Source organism: Cnephaeus nilssonii, assembly GCF_951640355.1.
Source record: "Cnephaeus nilssonii genome assembly, chromosome: 1".
In the NCBI taxonomy this organism is placed as follows: domain Eukaryota; kingdom Metazoa; phylum Chordata; class Mammalia; order Chiroptera; family Vespertilionidae; genus Cnephaeus; species Cnephaeus nilssonii.
The window spans coordinates 41966417-41986906 of record NC_137072.1 but is presented as its reverse complement, the minus strand read 5'-3'; the positions used below and the strand labels follow the sequence as shown (position 1 = coordinate 41986906).

Sequence of the window (20490 nt, the reverse complement as noted above, 5' to 3'; positions counted from 1 at the left end):
TATCTTCAAAGAAAATAGAAAATCATTAAAATTAGAAAATTATCAAGTTTCACATGTTAGCACAATTTCTATATTTTTTACTTAATAAACATTCTTAATAAAACACTCCATTTCTCAATATTATTTATACTTTTATTAAGGGAAGCTGAATGATCCAAAATATAACTCTTTCTAAATCAAATCAGGAAATGAGAAATCAGCTTTCTGAACTGAAAAGAAAACTGTATCATATCGCATTAGTAAAAATTATATGATGCTAAAGATTTTTATATTTATCCAATGCTAGTTCATCCTCTAATCAAGCTCTTAGGAAGAAGTCAAGACATAATTACATTATTCTTCATTCACAAAATGACCTCAAACATAATAGCACTCAGTGCATCAATATTAGTAATTCAATAATTTAAAATGTATTCTTTAATTTAAACTTTCAAAATGTAACTTGGAAAAACAAGGTTCCCATAAATTTAGGCTAGAAATTGAAGCATGACAGTTTTCTAAGAACGTGATTTCAAAAGGTTCTAGAATCTCTTTTAAGGAGGAAGATATTGGATTCTTTAAACTTTGAAATGTCAAAAGTAACTTCAAATTTCCTGGAGAAACAAAATCCACTTTTTATTTAGCCTTATTATTGGGTAAAAAAAAGGAGATGTCTTATGGGATGTATAAATGCACTTGAAATGTTTTAAGCATTCATGATTTGTGAGTACCGTTATTCAGGTTTCCTCTTCATTTCAAATTCAAATCATTTCAGTAAGATACATTCATAATGGTGTATTTGGCTATTATAATTAGCTTATGAAACTAAAATTTAAAAGTTTTTATTCACCAATATTAACCACATAGCTAAGTGGCTTTTATTTTATCTGAAATTTTGCCAAAGGGATTTTTTTTGAATGTATATATTAATGTTCTGTCTTCCCCTTTACTATTGACGTTTGAAAATATATCACTGTGAGCAAATCTCTTTGATTAGGCTTCAACCGTGCATGCATTTTATTAATCATGTAATAGAAGGATTCTCATTAACATTGAATTCTATGGTCCCATATTAGTTCTTTCAGTTAAACGGAAACTAATTTATCTTTTAAATTAACTGTTTTGTTTTTCCTTCCTTAGAGCTCAACTTCTAAATTATAAGGTGGCTCTGAACTTGACCAAGTATCTCAAAATGGAAAAGGATTTTTTGCCATGGCAGAGAGTTATTTCAGCTGTAACCTATATCATTAGCATGTTTGAAGATGATAAAGAGCTATACCCTATGATCGAGGTGATGTTAATGGCATTCCTTATGAAAGTAAATGTTTGGTCATTAGCAGAATAGGAAAATTTCTGAGAGAAGAAGCTCCTGGGATACAAGAACATATCTTCCTTGCCAAGTGAAATCAAAGGAAAGTACAATGACTTGACTAGTCAAAGCAAAGAGATGCTGTTTATTTTTTCAACTTGAAATGTATCAATATTTCTGGTTCAATACACCCCTTAAAGGTATATATTAGTGTTATAAGGAATCCAATAATTAATACTTCATTTAAAATAGTCAACATTTTAAACCATAGGTACTAACTAGATCCTATTTTTACTGTATTCATCTAGGTCAAAATGAATTCATTCTTCCCAAAATATAACATTATATTTCTGCTGTTATTTCCACGTTGAGATTTTATTATGAGACTAGAGGCTCAGTGCATGAATTCGTGCATGTGTGGAGTCCGGCCAGCCCGGCCCCAATCGGGGTGGATCAGGGTCGGGCCTGTCAGGAGGAAGAGATGGCAGGAGGTTGGCCGGCCGGCCCACTCTGATTGGCCCGACAGGGCCAGGCCGGCTGGGGGGAGGTTGGCCAGCTGGCCCCAACCCCCAATTGGGCCAGTTCGCTGGCCACAGTGGGCGTCATAGCGACCGGTCATTCCAGTCGTTCTGGTGTTCCGGTCACTGGCTTTTTATATATATATATAGATAGTCATCATTACAAATACTTTGCTTTGTGATTTCTGTAGCACTTTGGCAAGACATTCTATTTCACAAGAAGTGGAAGCTAAGAGGGGCTTACCCAAAGTTGGATAAAACACTAGAGAATGTTCGGGATGTTCTTTTCTTGAAGCAATATTGCAATGTGACAAAGAACTGAGTGCATCCCTTCCTAATGATAGGCCCAAAGTTCTGTGAACTAGTAGGGAAAAAGAGGTTATAATGGTGGTGGGGGGAGGGTGGCTGTAGATTATAATAGTTGAAAGACTGTTGGATAAATAATGAGTTGTTGCTCATGGTACATGGTGCTTTTATTTCAGGAATACTTCCAAGGTCAAGTGAAGCCGGTTGCCGATGTTCTGGCATGGGATGACACTGGAGACCACCTCACAAAGTTATTTTTTACATTTTTTAAACTAATATCCACTCAATATTTGTTTGCGTGTTTTAAAATGTGTTGGAAAGTACTCAAGGCCCAGCGTTGTGTGTGTTTGTTTTCTAAGGTTACTCCGTGCCTCTGTGTTGGGGTTCGCGTGCAAGATGGGGGACAAAGAAGCCTTGGGCAACGCTTCCCAGTTATTCCAGCAGTGGCTCTCCGGGGCTGTGAGGTGACTATTCGCCGGGTGTTCATTTCCGGAAGACTTTAGACTGCACAATGAAAGACGGGAATCTCTGAAACACTGTTTATTCTTCCAGCATTCCTGTAAATCTCAGGCTTCTGGTCTATCGTTACGGGATGCAGAGCTCTGGCAATGAGTCTTCATGGAACTACACACTTGATCAATATCAGAAAACTCCACTAGCTCAAGAAAAAGAAAAGCTGCTGTATGCATTAGCATCCATCAAGAATGTTACTATTCTGTCGAGGTAAATTAGAACTTTTTTTTTTTTTACTTCTAGGAATTGTATTTTTTGGTTTATGCATCACAGTCTCTTGTAGATGCTATTAAAGTATGTTTCCAAGAAAATCTATCAACAATTATTTTCCCTGCAGGAAACAAACTACCTGTGTAAGAGTGGCTTAAATAGTCAAGAGGTGTAATCTCATGTGAAAAAGTTCTAGAGGAAGACAGTTTTCAGTTTTCATCGAGGACCTAGGCTCTTTCCCTTTCTGTTTTGTCATCCTCAACCTGTTGGATGTCTAATGACTTTCAGAGCTCCAAACGTTTTGTCTTCATACATATATGTTCAATGGAAGAAGGACAGGAGCAAAAGAGTTTCCCCTGTCTTTTATGTTAAGAGGTCTGTTATCTCCACTTCCCCTCCTTATCCAGAACTGGGCCATTCTTGATCATTCTGGGTCGTACTCTGGGTCTACCACATAATCATTTGTGGACTAGGATGAACTTGAATTTTTTTGACTGATTTGGGTCAATCAGGATACTCTGGGGCTGGGGTAGGAATCTAATTTTTCTACAGTCAAGAACAAGCCCAGAACAAAACCAGTTTCTGTCAGCAGAGGAGGAGTGTCTGCCACAATATGCATACACACAAATAAAGTTATTTAAATTTCACTCAAAATGTATAAAGATTTCTTGAAGCTTATCTATGAATCTTCTTCTACTCCACACCTATGCCACAAGCCAACTGACTTCTTCCTTAATTCTTTTTTTTTTTGCTTAGTTATTATTTCTTAGTTACTTACTTCATTCATTTAATCAAATCTTTTTTTAAAATATATTTTTTATTGATTTCAGAGAGGAAGGGAGAGGGAGAGAGATAGAAACATCAGTGATGAGAGAGAATCATTGATAGGCTGCCGCCTGCACACCCCCTACTGGGAATCAAGCCTGCAACCCGGGCATGTACCCTTGACCAGAATCGAGCCTGGGACTCTTCAGTCTGAAGTCCGACGCTCTATCCACTGAACCAAACCAGCTAGGGCCATTTAACCAAGTTTTTTGATGTCCTTTTTATGTATAGGTATATAGAGTGTGGGGCTAAAAATGAGTGAGATGATATCTACCCTTGAGCTTTATGGGAGAGGCAGAATATAAATGATAAATTACCACACAATAACCAATTTGTAAGAACTACCAGAAACTGTTTTTACCTGGCAGGACCAATAATACACGTTCAACAATACACTATCATAAAGCAGTCAATTCTCCTGCTCACTGCTCTAAATAGTCCACCAAGAACTTGATCATCTTGACAGTCAACAGAACATCATATTGACCCATTACTTGAATGGCATTGTACTGATTGTATCTGATGAGAAAATTAGCAAGTACTTAGATGCTTTACTAAGACTCTTATGAACTAGAAGGTAAAAGATATATTGCACAAACATTCAGGGGCCCCCAATCCGGTGCAGTTTCTGGAAGTTCAACAGTCTACAGCATGTTGAGATATTCCCTTTAGATACAACCATGACATAAATTTAATAAAAATCTATTGGTTTGATCACTTAACCTATTGATTTGGACTTATTTGCATTGTACTATAATTATAACAAACCAATCTAACCACATAGGTTATATTAGGAATTTGTTTCATACATTCTATGAAAGAACTAATAAGGCAACTTGTATCCCACAGAAAATCCTATATAATAAAGAGCTAATATGCTAATTAGACCAAACAGCAGAACGACCTTCCGACGACCTTCCAGACAAAGCTGGGGCTGCGAGGTTTGAGCCCTTTGCACGAATTTTGTGCATTGGGCCTCTGGTTAGACTATAAATGCTTTCTCTTGACTTACTGGCTTCTTTTTAATACTTGTAAGTGGGCAAAGTGCTTCTATTCCATAGATCCAATTATTATTTTTTATTTTTGTTATTTATTTATTGGGGTGGTATTAGTTAATAAAATTATATAGGTTTCAAGTGTACATCATCTGTATATTTCATTGTGTGCCCACCACCCAAAGTCAAATCTTTTGTCACCATATATTTGGCCCACTTTACCTTTTACAACCCCTCCTCACCCTGTTAGCCCTCTGGTCACCATCGTACTGTTGTCTGTGTCTATGAGTTTTTGTCTGATTTGTTTGTTCATTTGTTGCTTTCAGTTTTATATCCCACGTATAAGTGAAATCATATGGTTCTTGTTTTTTTTCTATCTCACTTATTTCACTTAGCATGATATTCTTAAGATTTACCCATGTTGTCACAAATAATTAATAGTTAAAATTGTGTTTTTATATTGTTTTTAATACTTTCAAAATAATTCAAGTTTTAATGTTCCTGTAGCTTACATTTCACTAGTCCTCAAAAATCATAGGTTGTTTCTTTAAAAAATAGTTAAATATTTTAGAAAATTTTAAATTGTGTTTTCTTATTTGTCATATTTAAGTTTGTTGCTTAGTGCCTCAAGAATTGAATTACAGGAATGAAAGCTATGTTCTATTGGAATTCAGCTAAGGGTGAACATTAAAAGTTCATTTTGAATTTTTTGGCTTCTCTTAGGTATTTGGACTTGCTCAAGGACTCAAACCTTATTAAAAGTCAGGATGTGTTTACAGTCATCCGATATATCTCATATAACAGCTATGGGAAGAGCATGGCCTGGAATTGGATACAGCTCAACTGGGAATATCTAGTCAACAGGTGGGATGATCAGATAATGTTTTGTTGTGCTCTTTGTTGGATACTATCTACAATTCTTTTTCTCTTTACTGTACTTTCTCTGACAGCTATACAATATCTGAAATAGTATATCACCAGAGGTAATGGATCATGGATTTTTCCCCTTCCAGGGAAGCAATACACTAAGTAATTTTCAGCATAATTTCTTTTTGGAAAGTATTGTTTCCACCGGATCTATAGAATTCTGAAATCTGAAGAGATGCCTAAATCACATTATTTTTAGTTTGGTTAAAACAAGTTAATATAATTCTGCCTGTTGTGATAGCACCTAGCATAATGCCAGGCACATACTTAGTTCTCAATGAATATTTAATGAAAACTAAAAAAGAATTCCTGGACCTGAGTTCACATTGAGCCCTATATCCTACTGAGCATATATAAATGGTAGCTTTTATCTCCCTTGACCAGATAACTAAACTTTAGGTATTTTGAAAAGTTCTTAAGAAGAAACTACTTCCCAGGCAATGAGAGTTTTAAAATGTAAAATAGCAAGTTAACTAAAGAGATGCTTTCCCCAATTTTTTATTTTTTCAGCCCCATCCAAAAGAAATATTACTATTCTTGGTCCTGATCCTCTAAATGTAATGCTTATTTCCATTAAAAAGATATTTCTTTTACAGAGTATAAAATAGAATATAGGTTATGTATCCCAAGCAAATATAAAAACATTGACCAAAAGAACTTCACTGTCTATAATTCCCACACCAGGAAATAGCCTCTCTTATCCCCTTCTAATCTCATCTGTCTTCCCCTCAGCACTGCCTAATTGACTGCCTTATCAGAAATATTAACTACGATGATAACTTTTATTTGTATTCTCTTTCCTACACTACAATTCACCAGAGTGCCATTAGAATGATTCACATTTCTTATTCTTCTAAGATCCAGATGAAATCTCTAGCTCTCAACCAAGATAATCTACATTGCTTTTTACCTATTTGTAATAATATTTTGCCTTTTCTATTCTTGCAATGATTGATTGTAATAGTTCATCCATCTCTATGAAGATCGATTGATGCATGAGCATGCACACATGATGCTTTGTTCATCTGTTTATAATCATATATTGCGGGGGCCTGAATGCGGCGGGGGCCAAACATGGCGGGGATCTCTCTTTTCCGAGTCCCGCACTGAAAGAGAGTTGAACAAACTGGTTCTAAGGGGAGGCGGCCAGGGATTGAGAAATATTAGAAATAAAGAGAGAAGACACAGAGATAAATTTGAAGCTGGGAGCTGGGTGGGACGCCATCTTTCTGCAACGATGACGACCCTGAGCCACACAGCAGGTTTATTTCATATCCCCAAAATCCAGGAAGTAACACCAAAACTTAGGATCAAAGGAGCTTATTTGCATTCTTAACTAGGCCCAGGCATTACTGGATTTACATATCTAGACCCGCCCCTACTGACACCTGGGCTGCTATGAAGTCAGAACTGATTAACATGTCCAGCCTCACTGGGGAGCATGTTCCCAGGGCGTGGTTCTGCCTACACCCTGAGTTCAGCTGACAATAATTAAAAGAAATGCCCAGGTGCCTCCCAGGCGGCCCTCTACACTATATAGTAAAAGCCTAATATGCTAAATGTCTGACAGTTCGTTCAACCATTTGACCGGTCACTATGATGTGCACTGACGCCCAGGGGCAGATGCTCCGACCAGTAAGTTAGCTTGCTGCTGGGGTCCTGCCAATCGGGACTGGGTGAGACAGGTCAGACACGCCCTGGAGCCCTCCTGTGGTCCCTCCCTGGCCCCGATCATGCACCAGTGGGGTCCCTTGGCCTGGCCTGAGCCCTCTTGCAACCCAGGATCCCTCGGGGGATGTCAGAGAGCTGATATCAGCCCAATCCCCAAGGGACCCCACTGGTGCGCGAATCTGTGCACCAGGCCTCTAGTTGTTTCAATAAAATACTTGGTTTAGAATTAATAAATCTACATATTCAGAACATGTTATCTGGGGGTAACATTTCATATTATGCAATATAATACCTTCCATTTTGAAAGGTATATGCCTACTGACAAATACTGTGTATTTTGTTTTAATTGAAAAGACTATAAAACTTTTGGTATATGCTACAAGAAACCTATGTAGATAAAGAATAATGTTTACTTTTGAATTATTGTGAAAAGATAAGTAAATTATGTTCATTTTGCAAATTGTTTATTAAGTAGAGTATTTCTCAAGGCCTATTTAAATAGCTCTGTGTAATTTATTTCAAATAATGCATTTTTCATTTTTAAAAATTAGTTCATTGTTATTCCTCTTTAAAAAAATTAAGAAGTAGAAAAAAACAGGTGTTGTCCTAGCCAGTTTGGCTCAGTGGATAGAGCGTGGGTCTGCATATTTAAGGGTCCTGAGTTTCAATTCCGGTCAAGGGCACATGCCTGGATTGTGGGCTCCATCCCCAGTAGGAAGCATGCAGGAGGTAGCCAATCAATGATTCTCTCTCATTATTGATGTTTCTGTCTCTCTCTCTCCCTCTCCCTTCCTCTCTAAAATCAATAAAAAATATTAAAAACAAAACACAAATAAAATCAGGTGTTACCTTGCCATAAAAGTCACAAACAAACAAACAAAAAAACCCCACAGGCACAAGTCCCCCCAAAAAAGTCATAAACATCTGGCCTTAAAATAAATTTATTAGACATAATACTGAATTTTTTTCAAGAAAATTAATTGATAAACAATTTCTAGTGCTAGATCCAAAACCCTCACCTAAGGCTTTTAGTATTTCCTCATAGTCTAGTGATCTAATTCTTATTGGGTATTATTTCAAATAGCCTAATGCATAAAATTATGTAATAACCACATGTTGGACACACACACAATGTCCAAATTAATTATGGCTAGTTTGAATAAATAAATATCCCATTAAAATTGGATATGACAAATTAAACATAAATTAGCCAAGTTTTATCCAACTATTTCTAAACTCTTGAACATTTTCCAGACTTCAAAATGAGTGGATTTACTGCCTCCATTTTATGAGCAATTTATTGTCATTCTAAAATAAATAAGCTGGTTTTTTTATAAATTTTTTGTCATGTGATTTTTATGACAATTGATGGCCACACCACTAATGTTCTTTCCAGTCTGAGACTTAACCACAAAGTTCCAAAGATTCTTCAGAACTTATTCTTTGCTTTTATTTATTTCACTAAACTCTTAGATGAAACTGTGAAGTTGGGTGAACCCAATAAATCAGTAGTGTGGTATGAAAAAGTATGATTTTAATTTATGACTATAGCTGAAATATTAAGTCAATGGAATATGACTAAAGCCATTTAAACACTATCTCACAAGCAAAATAATTTAATAAAGGTTTTGTGTGTATCAAAATCATTTATTTTGGGAAACAATAATACTTCGGTAAATATTAAGTCTAAGAAGATTATTTTTTATATAATTATATTTCAAAATATTTAAGATATAATTAAATTCTTATTTTAGTTTTAAAAGTAATCAATATAATAAGTATATAGCATATTTCTCCTTAAATGCTATACTTTATGTGGTACTGGTTTATTGGGAATGAACATATTTTGTTCTTATACTTCTAATATTTATACAGGTAGTTGTAGTTTTTATTCAATCCATTCATTGTTAGTTCCCAAATATATCCTTTAATTTTTAGCTTCTAAGAACAAAATACAACAAATATTACAGAAATTATGGAAGGTTACTAATAATATGTTTTCTTACCTGTAATTAGCAGACTTTCTTTTAATCTGTAGGATATCATGACAGCAACTTTCCTTTCTTAAATACATTTATTTATTTATTTATTCATTTATTTATTGTTGGCACTATTATAGATGCCCCCCATTTTCCTCCCCATTATCCACCTCCACCCAGCCCCAGCCTCCCCCTCCCTCTATCCTTTACCACACTGGTGTCTGTGTCCATGGGCTATGCTTATATGTTTTTGGCTAACCTCTTTACCTTCTTTCATTCAGTATCCCATCTCCCTAAGTCCCTATTTTCTTATTATGAGTATATGTTGTTTTGTACAAAATGCAGATAAGCAAAAACCACCCATAATTCTACTAACCTGTTGTCACACTAAAATTTCACTTTTTTTCTTGGGTCATATTTTATGGCTGTTTATTTATTTATTTACAGAAATGGAATCGTATTATACATACTAGAAGCCCCGTGCATGCGGGGGTGTCCCTCAGCCTGGCCTGCACCCTCTCCAATCTGGGACCCCTCGGGGGATGTTCGACTGCCGGATTAGGCCTGATCCCACAGGAATCGGGCCTAAACTGGTAGCTGGACATCCCTCTTGCTATCCGGGACCGCTGGCTCCTAACCACTCACCTGCCTGCCTGCCTGATCACCCCTTGCTCCCCTGACTGCCTGATAGCCCCTAACCACTCTGCCTGCCTGATCACCCCTAACCTCCTCTGCCTGCCTACCTGATTACCCCTAACTGCTTGCTGGGGGGCAAGACCAGCCCTGTGAGGGGCCGTCTGCCTACCTGATCGCCCCTAACTGCTGGTCTGCCTACCTGATCACCCCTAACCACTTGCCTGCCTACCTGATCACCCCTAACCACATCCCTCTCACAATCCAGGACCGCTGGCTCCCAATTGCTCGCCTGCCTGCCTTCCTGATTGCCCCTAACCATTCCCCTGCCAGCCTGATTGATGCCTAACTGCTCCCCTGCCAGCCTGTTTTCCCCTAACTGCCCTCCCCTGCAGGCCTGGTCCCCCCTAACTGCCCTCCCTTGCAGGCTTGATCACCCCCAATTGCCCTCCCTTGCAGACCTGGTCCTTCCCAACTGCCCTCCCCTGCTGGCCATCTTGTGGTGGCCATCTTGTATCCACATGGGGGCAACCAACTTGTGTGTTTGAGTGATGGTCAATTTACATATTACTCTTTTATTAGATAGAATAGAGGCCTGGTGCTTGGGTGGGGGCCAGCTGGTTTTCCCTGAAGGGTGTCCCAGATCAGGATGGGGGTTCCCTTGGGGCGTGGGGCAGCCTGGGCGAGGGGCCTGTGGTGGTTTGCAGACTGGCCATGCCCCCCAGGGACCCAAGTGGAGGCCCTGGTATCTGAGATTTATTTATCTTCTACAATTGAAACTTTGTAGCCTGGAGCAAAGCCAAGCCTCCTGCTTGCTCCATGGCGGCAGCCATTTATGTTGGGATTTATTTATCTTCTATAATTGAAACTTTGTAGCCTTGAGTGGAGTCCTAGGCTTTCCAGGGTGTGCAGGAAGCTTGGCTTCCTCCATTGCCAAGGAAACCCAAGCCTCCTGCTCGCTCCATGGCCGCAGCCATCTTGGTTGGGTTAATTTGCATACTTGCTCCTGATTGGCTGGTGGGGCGTGGCTTGCGGAGATACGGTCAATTTGCATATTACTCTTTTAATAGATAGGCTGTTTTGATGAGCATCTTTGAAACTGAATCTTTTCATTCTTTTTTAATGTCCTTGACATTTTCTTTAGGATACTGGAAGTAATTGTTACCCAGAAAAAATTTACTAATAAATTGACCTATTTTTCTAGGCCTTGCCAATAGCCAGTGTTGTCATTTTAAAACATTTTTGCTATTAGAATACATGAAACCTGATATCTAATTTTTAATTATACTTCTCTCATCCAATAAATCTTATCAGCATCAACTATGTATTAGACACTGTGCTTGGCATTAAGATACAATGGTAAGGAAAAAATAATTCTGATTCCTTGTTCTCATGGATCTTAGAATCTAGTGTTGGAGACCAATACTAAGTAAAGAATCACACAAATACACGTACAATTAAAATTGTAATAATTACAAACAGAAGAGGTTCAAGCACATTGAGAGAGTATAAAGGGAAAACCAACCAAGTCCAGAGAAATTGGAGATTAAGGGCTTCCCTAAGGAAGTGATGTTGCATTGAATTCCGAAGGAAGGGCAGGAGTTAACTAGGTGAACAGAGGGTGAAGCGTTCCTGGCTGAATACTAGTACTTACTATCAGAAAAGAGGAAAGATAAAGGCCAAGCTTTGCAGGGCTTTGGTTCTAAGAGCAATAAGTTCAGTTTTTTATATATGATACTTAAAAAAAGCAAACAACCTTTACCCAAGGATATGTTTTTATTGCTTTTAGAGAGAGAGAGAAGGAGAGAGAAAGAAACATCAGTGTGAGAAACATCAATGGGTTGCCTCTTGGGCCACAACTGGGAATTGAGCCCGAAACTTGGGTATGAGCCCTGACTGGAACCCACAACCTTTTGATGGACTGGACAATACTCCAAGCAACTAAGCCACCCGGCCAGGGTATATATGTGATGTTTTTGATTCTCTTTTGAGATGCTAAAGTGAAAATTGTTACAAGGACATTATAGTTCCTTGTCAAATGCTACTTAAGGTTTGAGTAAACTGAAGACTAAAAAAAATGCTCATTAGATTTATTTGCATAAAATCTCATAATAACTCTAGAAGGAGTTTTTCAGTGGAATGATGGTGGGAGAATCTAAATTAAAGCAAATGAATGAGTGGTGAGGAGATGGAGATGAGGACTGTAGAGAAATATTTGACTATAAATGAAGAGGTGAGAGGAAGGAAATTGAGAGAGACACCAGATCAAGGGAAAGGGTTTAATTTTTAGTGAAAATATTTGCTCTTTTTACAACAAAGTAATACATTTTGACTTTTATTTTTATGGCATTTTTAGTATAAAACTTTGAAAAGCGTGTATGCAACAAATGTGACCAATTTTCATCTTTTTGGTTTCTGCTTTTGCTACGTAATCATTTTTAATGTAAAATTTCTCCTACTGATAGTTGACTTCTTTATCTATTCATATATTTTATTTTATCCTTTCCCAACATTTCAATGGTTCACATTTTATATGCATTTTTGTGGCTGTTTTTCCTCTTGTACTGTGATTAATTGTTATGAGATGCTGAATTATATCACAATCATTGGTGTTATGGTCTGTAAGAAAATTGGTGATTCTTGCTCTTTAAAAAGAAAATATGAAAGGTACAAGAATAGAAATAATGTTCTATTTTTGCACTTAGCTTCACGTTTCTTTCCTTAGCCAGGCTGATACAGATCCTAACCAAAATATGCAAGTAGTTAAAAAGCTTTTCTAAAGCAAAAATAAAAAATAGCCTATATACAAATGTCTGTAATTGCAGGAAGATGCATAGAGTATTAGTTAATGTAAAGGTGGTAGAGTTTTCCCGCTGTAACAGAACATAGAGATTCAGCAGCTGGAATGATACAAGTAATTATTTCTCATTCAGTTTAGTCTCCTGAAGTGAGCATTCCAAGTTGTTAGGTGGTTTTGCTCCTTGAATCCTAGGGCCTTATCCTAACTGTGTGGTTGAAACTTGGAGAAAGAGGAGGGGGGAAAAACCAAGAGCTCTGAGGCAAGAAATTTCTTTCACTTAAGCAAGGAGAGGAAAGTTGAACATATCACTTCTGCTTGTGTCCCATTGATAATAATTGGTTCACCTGTTTACACCTGGCTACGAGGGAAGTTGAGAAATGTCGTCTCTAGCTGGGTTCTCGTGTGTACAGAAGAAAGGAGAACTGGTTTGGGTAATACAACAACAAACAGTCTACCACACTGGGAGAGTTGGTGTGAATCTACCTACACAAAGAAGTGCAGAGTTTACAAAGAATTTCTCCTGAATAGAGTTATTTTAAATTAAATGTTTTGCTCACTTTGAAAATTACTTTTACAAAACCCACAAAATGAAAAGCAAATGTTTGCATCCAGAGAAAAAATGTAAAGTTCTGTGTACTGATATTCCCTTTTACTCCCCTAAATTTCTCTTCAGGTTCACACTCAATGACAGAACCCTTGGCCGGATTGTCACAATAGCAGAGCCATTCAACACCGAACTCCAGCTCTGGCAGGTATGGGGACAGATTCCTCTAGACTCATCTCAGAAGTGACAAAAGTAGCTTTTCTAAAAATCAGAGACGGTATTTTCTCAATTAAGATCAGAGAAGACAAGGATAAAGAAATAATCCCTATATCTAATTAAATGTATACCTATTTTTTCTAAACTGAAAAAAATCTAAATAATCGAGAAACAGACAAAGTTTGAAATCTGAGAAAGGTGAGCTTTAGAAGTCTGTGTGAAACCATCCTGCTTATAACACATGAACAGCATGTCTCTCCTCTCCTGGCAAAAGTCACCCTGGAATAAGTTGGTCGAGATGTGATTTTTTTCAGAATTCATCATTTTGGAATTTCAAAACTTAACCCAAAGCTTTGAGGTTTCAAACATGTCAGTTCCCAGAGGGAAAACAATGTATATTCATGTTGGACACATTGTATGGATTTTCTGTGTATTAGATATTGGAATGCTAACATTCTTCTCTGTGTTAAGAAACAAAGTAGTTCTTATTCTTGCAAATAGTAAATTATACTAGAGTTGAGTTTTGGGGAGAGTTTTGGAGGAAATTGGAAGGCTAGAACCAGGTTTAACAAAGATTTTTTTTTTTTTATGAAAAAATATTTTTTTCAGCCCTAACCGGTTTGGCTCAGTGGATAGAGCCCCAGCCTGTGGACTGAAAGGTCCCGGGTTCGATTCCCAGTCAGGGCACATTCCTGGGGTTGCGGGCTCTGTCCCCAGTAGGGGGCATGCAGGAGGCAGTCAATCAATGATTCTCTCTCATCATTGATGTTTCTATCTCTCTCTTCCTTTCCCTTCCTCTCTGAAATCAATAAAAATATATATTTTTAAACTTGTTTAGTTCACTTAACAAGTGAACTGGAAGTAGATTAAAATGTTCCTGCCCCCTGGAATGAAAGGCTAAGCAAAGCCATCATTCCACAGACCAGATCTTCCAAGGAGTGCCCTGAGGCACGCACGGAAAATAAAGAAACCAGCAGACGCAGGAATGGGCATGCCAACTGCTATTATGCTGCCCTTCCCCTCCCCACCCCCCACCCCCCACCCCCAATAAGTTGAAGTCTCTAGTGGCTTGACGTGCTGTCAGGAGTCCAAAAGCCATGGATGATTATGGCTGTTCTGAGAGGCAGGCTCAATCTAAATGATGGACCAAAAGATGCATCTCCATGTTGTGTAGTGATACTGAATTTCCAGGGAGGAAGCAAACAAGTCCAGTTTTGTAAATAAAATTCTAGAAGAATAGTTGTGCTTAAAATGATTTCCTTAATTATTTCCCTCTCTTTTATAGATGGAGAGTTTCTTCAAAAAATATCCAGAAGCTGGAGCAGGAGAGAAACCTAGGGAGCAAGCGCTGGAAACAGTGAAAAACAATATTGAATGGCTAAAGCAAAATAGAAAGAGTATAAGCGAATGGTTTTTGGAATTACCCAGGAGTGGATAAGGTGTTCAAACATCATTTTAATCCTGTAAATGTCTTGTTTCTACTATATTAAGCATTCGGTGACCCAATTTGCAAGCACTGTGGAGGGAACCTTATACACAGATACTGCTTTCGCTAAGGAATGTACTCAGGGATTTCTTCTAAGTGTACTTCATAGGAGATTCTTTACCAATGGAAGAGAATTTAATAGCCATTTTAAATGTCTTTAAATATCATTCTTTGTATCTTAAGTCTGTGAAAATAGAACAATTTGGTCTTAGCTTTACATTTTTAGTGCCAAAGAAACACCACTAATCTTTTCTCTTGATTGATTTTTAAAGTTTGAATACCAGTATTTGAGGGACCAATATTACCATCTTAAACTTCATCTTATGATTCAGAATTATACAGATCTAATACCATTTTATTCACATATGTCTTATTCCTTTAAATCCTACCAAAGTAACTGGGCTTAAATTTTACTTAAGAATTGTATGAATTAGCCAAAGAAATGGCTGACTGTTGCCGTTGCTCTTATAAAATCAACGAGAACCCTCCTCTCCTTTTTAAAATAAATCTGAATGATTACCTTGAAAAAAAATATGTTGTTTTGCTGTGTCACTTTACTCTTGAATAATAACAGCTGCATTGCTCCCCAAATAATTTAGCACAATGCAACTATGATTCAAGAACTCGGCCTTTTTCATGCTTACTGCTGTATCAACTTGTCCCATTCTCTGCAGAGCTCCCTCAAATATGCTATGAAATTACAGGGAAGATAGTGCTTAACTCTGCTCCATGGATTTTAGAGGAAAAGGGCGAAATAATTGGAAACTGGTCAGGAAGAAGCAAAGGCCGATTGTTCTATAAAACTACATGGAATTAGAATTTAGTTTCAACCTAACCTAACAATCTAAGTGTGAAAATGAGGAAACTCATGGATATCTCCAGCATGACTCTGCATATCGGAAGATACATCTTCTTATAGTAACATTTATGTATAAACCCCTATCCTAATCCATACAGAATAGCACGGATCAAATTTATATCCGTAACTTGATTAAAGACATCAGTTATGTTTAATATGGTACTTGATGCCTAGTTGATCCACAATTTAAGTCCAATAAGCAGAAAAGATGGTTAAATTACTATGATCCAATCTGCTATCTCTAGAAAATCTAAATTTATTGGAACCTTCAGAAGTATAAGATAATCTAAGATTGGCTTGATGGTAATTGAAGCACAGGAAAACTATCAAAATCTTAGCTTTGACTTTATTTACATAATAATATGCCCTAATCGAGTTCTCTCAAACTTTCTTACTGCTGTCTCTTATCATTCCTCAATCCACACAGCTAAATTGAAATATTCAAATATAGACTGGGAAGAAATAAAATAATAAAAAGGAAGAGATTTCCAGACCAAAACTTTAAAAATATTATTTTAAATTACTTCAGAAGGAAAAAAAACACACATCAGCACCATAAATCATCAGTGTGCTCATGGGGATTTAAACTCTAACTTCAAATTAACCACAATCCAAACCAGCACTTGAAGTGTATGTATTGTTTCAAGTATGCAAATAGAGAAGTGGGATGGCTTATCTTTCTGCTTTATGTAAGAAATTAATTTTTAAAGAAAAAATATCAGATGATAAGTAAAAAAGATTTCAACTTGTCTACAAGTCAATCTGTTTCATTTTATTTTAAGCACTAAAATTGAGAATGAACTGGTTAGTTCTCTTTACCGACGGAAAGAGCTCTGCACACTTTGCCATAATTACTCCACCGGCCCATCAAGCCTTTCTCAAACGGTATCTGGTTTTCAAAGTGTTGATGACCAGCCCTGGCCGGTGTGGTTCAGTTGGCTGGGTATCTTCCTGGGCACCAAAAGGTTGCCAGTTCAATTCCCTGTCAGGGTACATACCCAGGTTGAGGGCTCTATCCCTGGTAGCAGGTGTGCAGGAGGCAGTTCAATTGATGTTCTGCTCTCACATCAATGTTTCTCACTCTGTTCCTCTTCTTTCCTCTCTCTCTAAAAAAATCAATTTAAAAATTCTTAGAAAATAAAATAAAAGGCTGATGACCAATAGACCTGTGCCAAGCACAACTTGCTACTGTACTAACTTGGTTTTGCCACAATTTTCACAGGGGGAAAAATTAGTACGTTGTTTCCAAAGTTAAACTACAGTAAAACCATCAACTTTAAAAATGTAACTGGAAAAAATGATCAGCAAGGTCATATAGCAAGAAGCAGGGCCAGTGATACTACCTTCACTCTAGGCAGCCTACTCCTGTGTTTCAGATCATTGCTATGCACCCACATAAAATAAGCCAGAACTTGACATAATAAATGATGAATGTAAATATGACAAGCAAGGAAGGTCTGGGAAACAGAGATATACAGTGGGGTTGAAGGCAATGGCACTCCTACAGTTCACCTTCCAAGCTGGTGAAGTATTAGTCCAGAAATAGATAAATATCCAGAACAGTAATTCTCAAAGGAGGTTAGGAATAAGGAAGAAACAAAAGGAAGGGTTTGCCCTAACCGGTTTGGCTCAGTGGATAGAGCGTCGGCCTGCCGACTGGAGGGTCCCAGGTTTGATTCCAGTCAAGGACATGCACCTTGCTTGCAGGCACATCCCCAGTAGGGGGTGTGCAGGAGGCAGCTGATCGATGTTTCTCTCTCATTGATGTTTCTAACTCTCTATCCCTCTCCCTTCCTCTCTGTAAAAAAACAATTATATACATATATATATATATATATATATATATATATATATATATATATATATATTTTAAAGGAAGGGGAGTAGAATTATCAATGGAGTTTTCCAAAACATTGCTAAATAACAATACTAGCAAGCACTTCTTTTTTTTAATTTATTTTTTATTGGTTTCAGAGAGGAAGGGAGAAGGAGAGAGATAGAAACATCAATGATGAGAGAGAATCATTGATCGACTGCCTCCTGCACTGCCTCTACTGGGGATGGAGCCCGCAACCTGGGCATGTGCCCTTGACGGTAATCAAACCTGGGACCCTTTAGTCTGCAGGCAGATGGTTTAACCACTGAGCAAACCATCCAGGGCACAAGCACTACTTTTAATTTACCAGGTTCTGTTCTAAACACTAGCGCTCCACATGCATTAATTTTTATATTTAAACTTTACAAAAAACCCATGAGGTGGTACTGTTACTACCTCTAATTTACAGATGCAGAAACAGAGAGAAGTTACAGAACTTGCCCGAGGTCATAAAAGTAGTCACTGGCACCAGCTGGGATTTGAGCATAGGGAGTTTATCACCAGAGCCTATGTTCTTAACCACTATGTTAGAGTAGAACACACACATTAAAATGAGAGTGATTGCCCTAGCTCCGTGGTCGGCAAACTGTGGCTCTTTGGCCCCTTGAGTGTGGTTCTTCCACAAAATACCACGGCCTGGGCGAGTCTGTTTTGAAGAAGTGGCATTAGAAGAAGTTTAAGTTTAAAAAATTTGGCTCTCAAATTTCAATCGTTGTACTGTTGATATTTGGCTCTGTTGACTAATGAGTTTGCCGACCACTGCCCTAGCTGGTTTAGCTCAGTGGATAGAGCATCGGACTGTGGACTGAAGGGTCCCAGGTTCAATTCCAGTCAAGGGCACATGCCCGGGTTGTGGGCTTAATCCCCAGTTGGGGGCATGCAGGAGGCAGCCGATCAATGATTCTCTCTCATCATTGATGTTTCTCTCTCTCCCTCTCCCTTCCTCTCTGAAATCAATAAAAATATATTTAAAAAGTAAAACGAGAGTGATCTGGATTTGAATTTCAGCTATTTGGCAGTCCAGTGCCCTTAATCTGTTTATTCAGTTTCCTCATCTATAAAGTGGGGATAGAAATAATAACTACCTCAATGAGTTACTCTGAGAATTAAATGCAAAAATGCATGGAGGGGATGCAGGTATAGAAAACAACCATTCAATGAACATTAGATATGTTAACATAAAAAACAGAGGCCAGCCTTGAAAACTCCCTGAGCAGACAAAACCAGGTTAGTCATATAAACAAAGCTTAATTTACCTTTGTTTTCAAGACTAACTTGACCTGGGTCGTTTCTTGTTTATACCTCTGGGAATCATAAACTAAACAGTGTTTCCCAAGGTTGATTGGAGGTAACCACTAACCAATTCCCTATCATGTAAGAAAATTCTAATATAACCCATCACTGAAAAATAGACACTGTCTTCTCACTGAATAAGCTGCTTTATAACAATAAACCCCTAAACCTCATTCCATGTTTGGGTTTGAGTGCTCCCTGTTCTTGAACTATTTGGTGTGTGCACAATACATTTTTACTAATTACCACTTCGGTGGTTCATTGGTTATACTCCAGCTGTTTCTGAACTTTTGACAGATGTTATTATTGTTACCATTATGATGTCCCCCAGCCCCCACTTCAGACACTAGTTTGGAGAATATCATAAACTTGGTTCAGAAATAACCAAGCCTAAGCAACTGCAGGCACTTAGGAGAGGCAATGTGTCAGACTGTTATTGTTCACAAATCATCACTCTGCTCACGAGGACCTGGTTGAAGGCCAGCATGGGTATGTGACGTGCTCTGGCTAGTGAAATAGGAGGGAAAGTGAAATATGTCGATTTCAGGCAGGAGAGTTCAGAGCCAGCACCTGGCTTGCCATGTTCTATGTTTTCCTTCTGCCCCAAGATCCAGCAATGCTCCAGATAGAGGGTGCTCGTTTAGCCTGAATTCAGAATGAAAACAGCATGGAACAGGATTTCACCAGTGCAGTGCACACGCATGGCGAGGGAGACGTACCTTTGTCATTGCAACTCACTGAAATTTTGAGGTTGCCTGGTACCTCAGCATCATCTAGCCTCACCTGCCTAATATAAATACCAGATTTATTTATTTCCAGTTCTTACTCCTCCTCCTTCCTCTACCAGGGGTTAGCAAACTGTGCATGCTTATCTTTGTAAGACCTGCGAGCTAAAAATTGTTTTTATATTTTAAAATGGTTGAAACACAATCAAGAGAAAAATAATAGTTCATAGCATGTGAAAACTATACCAAATTCAAATGTCAGTGTCCTCCAAGTTTATTGGAACACAGCCACACGAATTCATTTATGTACTGCCCCCCGCTAGTTTCCTGCTACAACAGCAGTGCTGAGTGGTCACAGTAGAAATCTTCTGGTCTGCAAAGCCTAAAATACTTACCCTCTGGGTCTTTTACAGAAACAGCTTGCCGACCCCTGCTGGATCTCATCTTTACTCCTCTCCTTCTGCATCCATATTTTTTCCTCCCGTCCCCACTTCTTCTTCCATACTCTAAATAAGGGTTTCTCGCTTTGACTGTTGGGGCTTATTAATTCTTTGTTGTGGAGGGCGAGCCTGCACATGGAGGAGGATTGCCTTCCCACATCCCTGACCTCTATCCTCTAGCTGCCACTAGCACCTCCCCCAACCAAAAATGTCTCCAGACATTGCTAAATGTCCTCTAGATCTAGGACGCCAAATCACCCCAGGTGAAAATCACTGCCCAATCTCAAACTTGTGACTAGATGCTGCAAGGCATTATTTAGCCATGCTACATGGCAGGTAAGGAGAATGCTGCTGACTGAGAGCAATTCTGCCTGGAGTTTTTTTTT

At 38.2% G+C, this 20490-nt stretch overlaps 1 protein-coding gene across 1 annotated transcript in view; it reads left to right on the top strand.

The window, feature by feature from the left end:
• The window catches only part of ENPEP (glutamyl aminopeptidase), an 86131-nt gene extending 70713 nt beyond the window's left edge, over nt 1-15418 (top strand). The window contains exons 14-20 of the mRNA XM_079774382.1: nt 1120-1270; nt 2289-2362; nt 2472-2576; nt 2665-2835; nt 5379-5519; nt 13339-13417; nt 14711-15418. Coding sequence (XP_079630508.1) covers nt 1120-1270; nt 2289-2362; nt 2472-2576; nt 2665-2835; nt 5379-5519; nt 13339-13417; nt 14711-14863 — 874 coding nt within the window. The 3' untranslated portion in view covers nt 14864-15418. The remainder of the gene's footprint in view (nt 1-1119; nt 1271-2288; nt 2363-2471; nt 2577-2664; nt 2836-5378; nt 5520-13338; nt 13418-14710) is intronic.
• The last annotated feature ends 5072 nt before the right edge of the window (nt 15419-20490 follow it).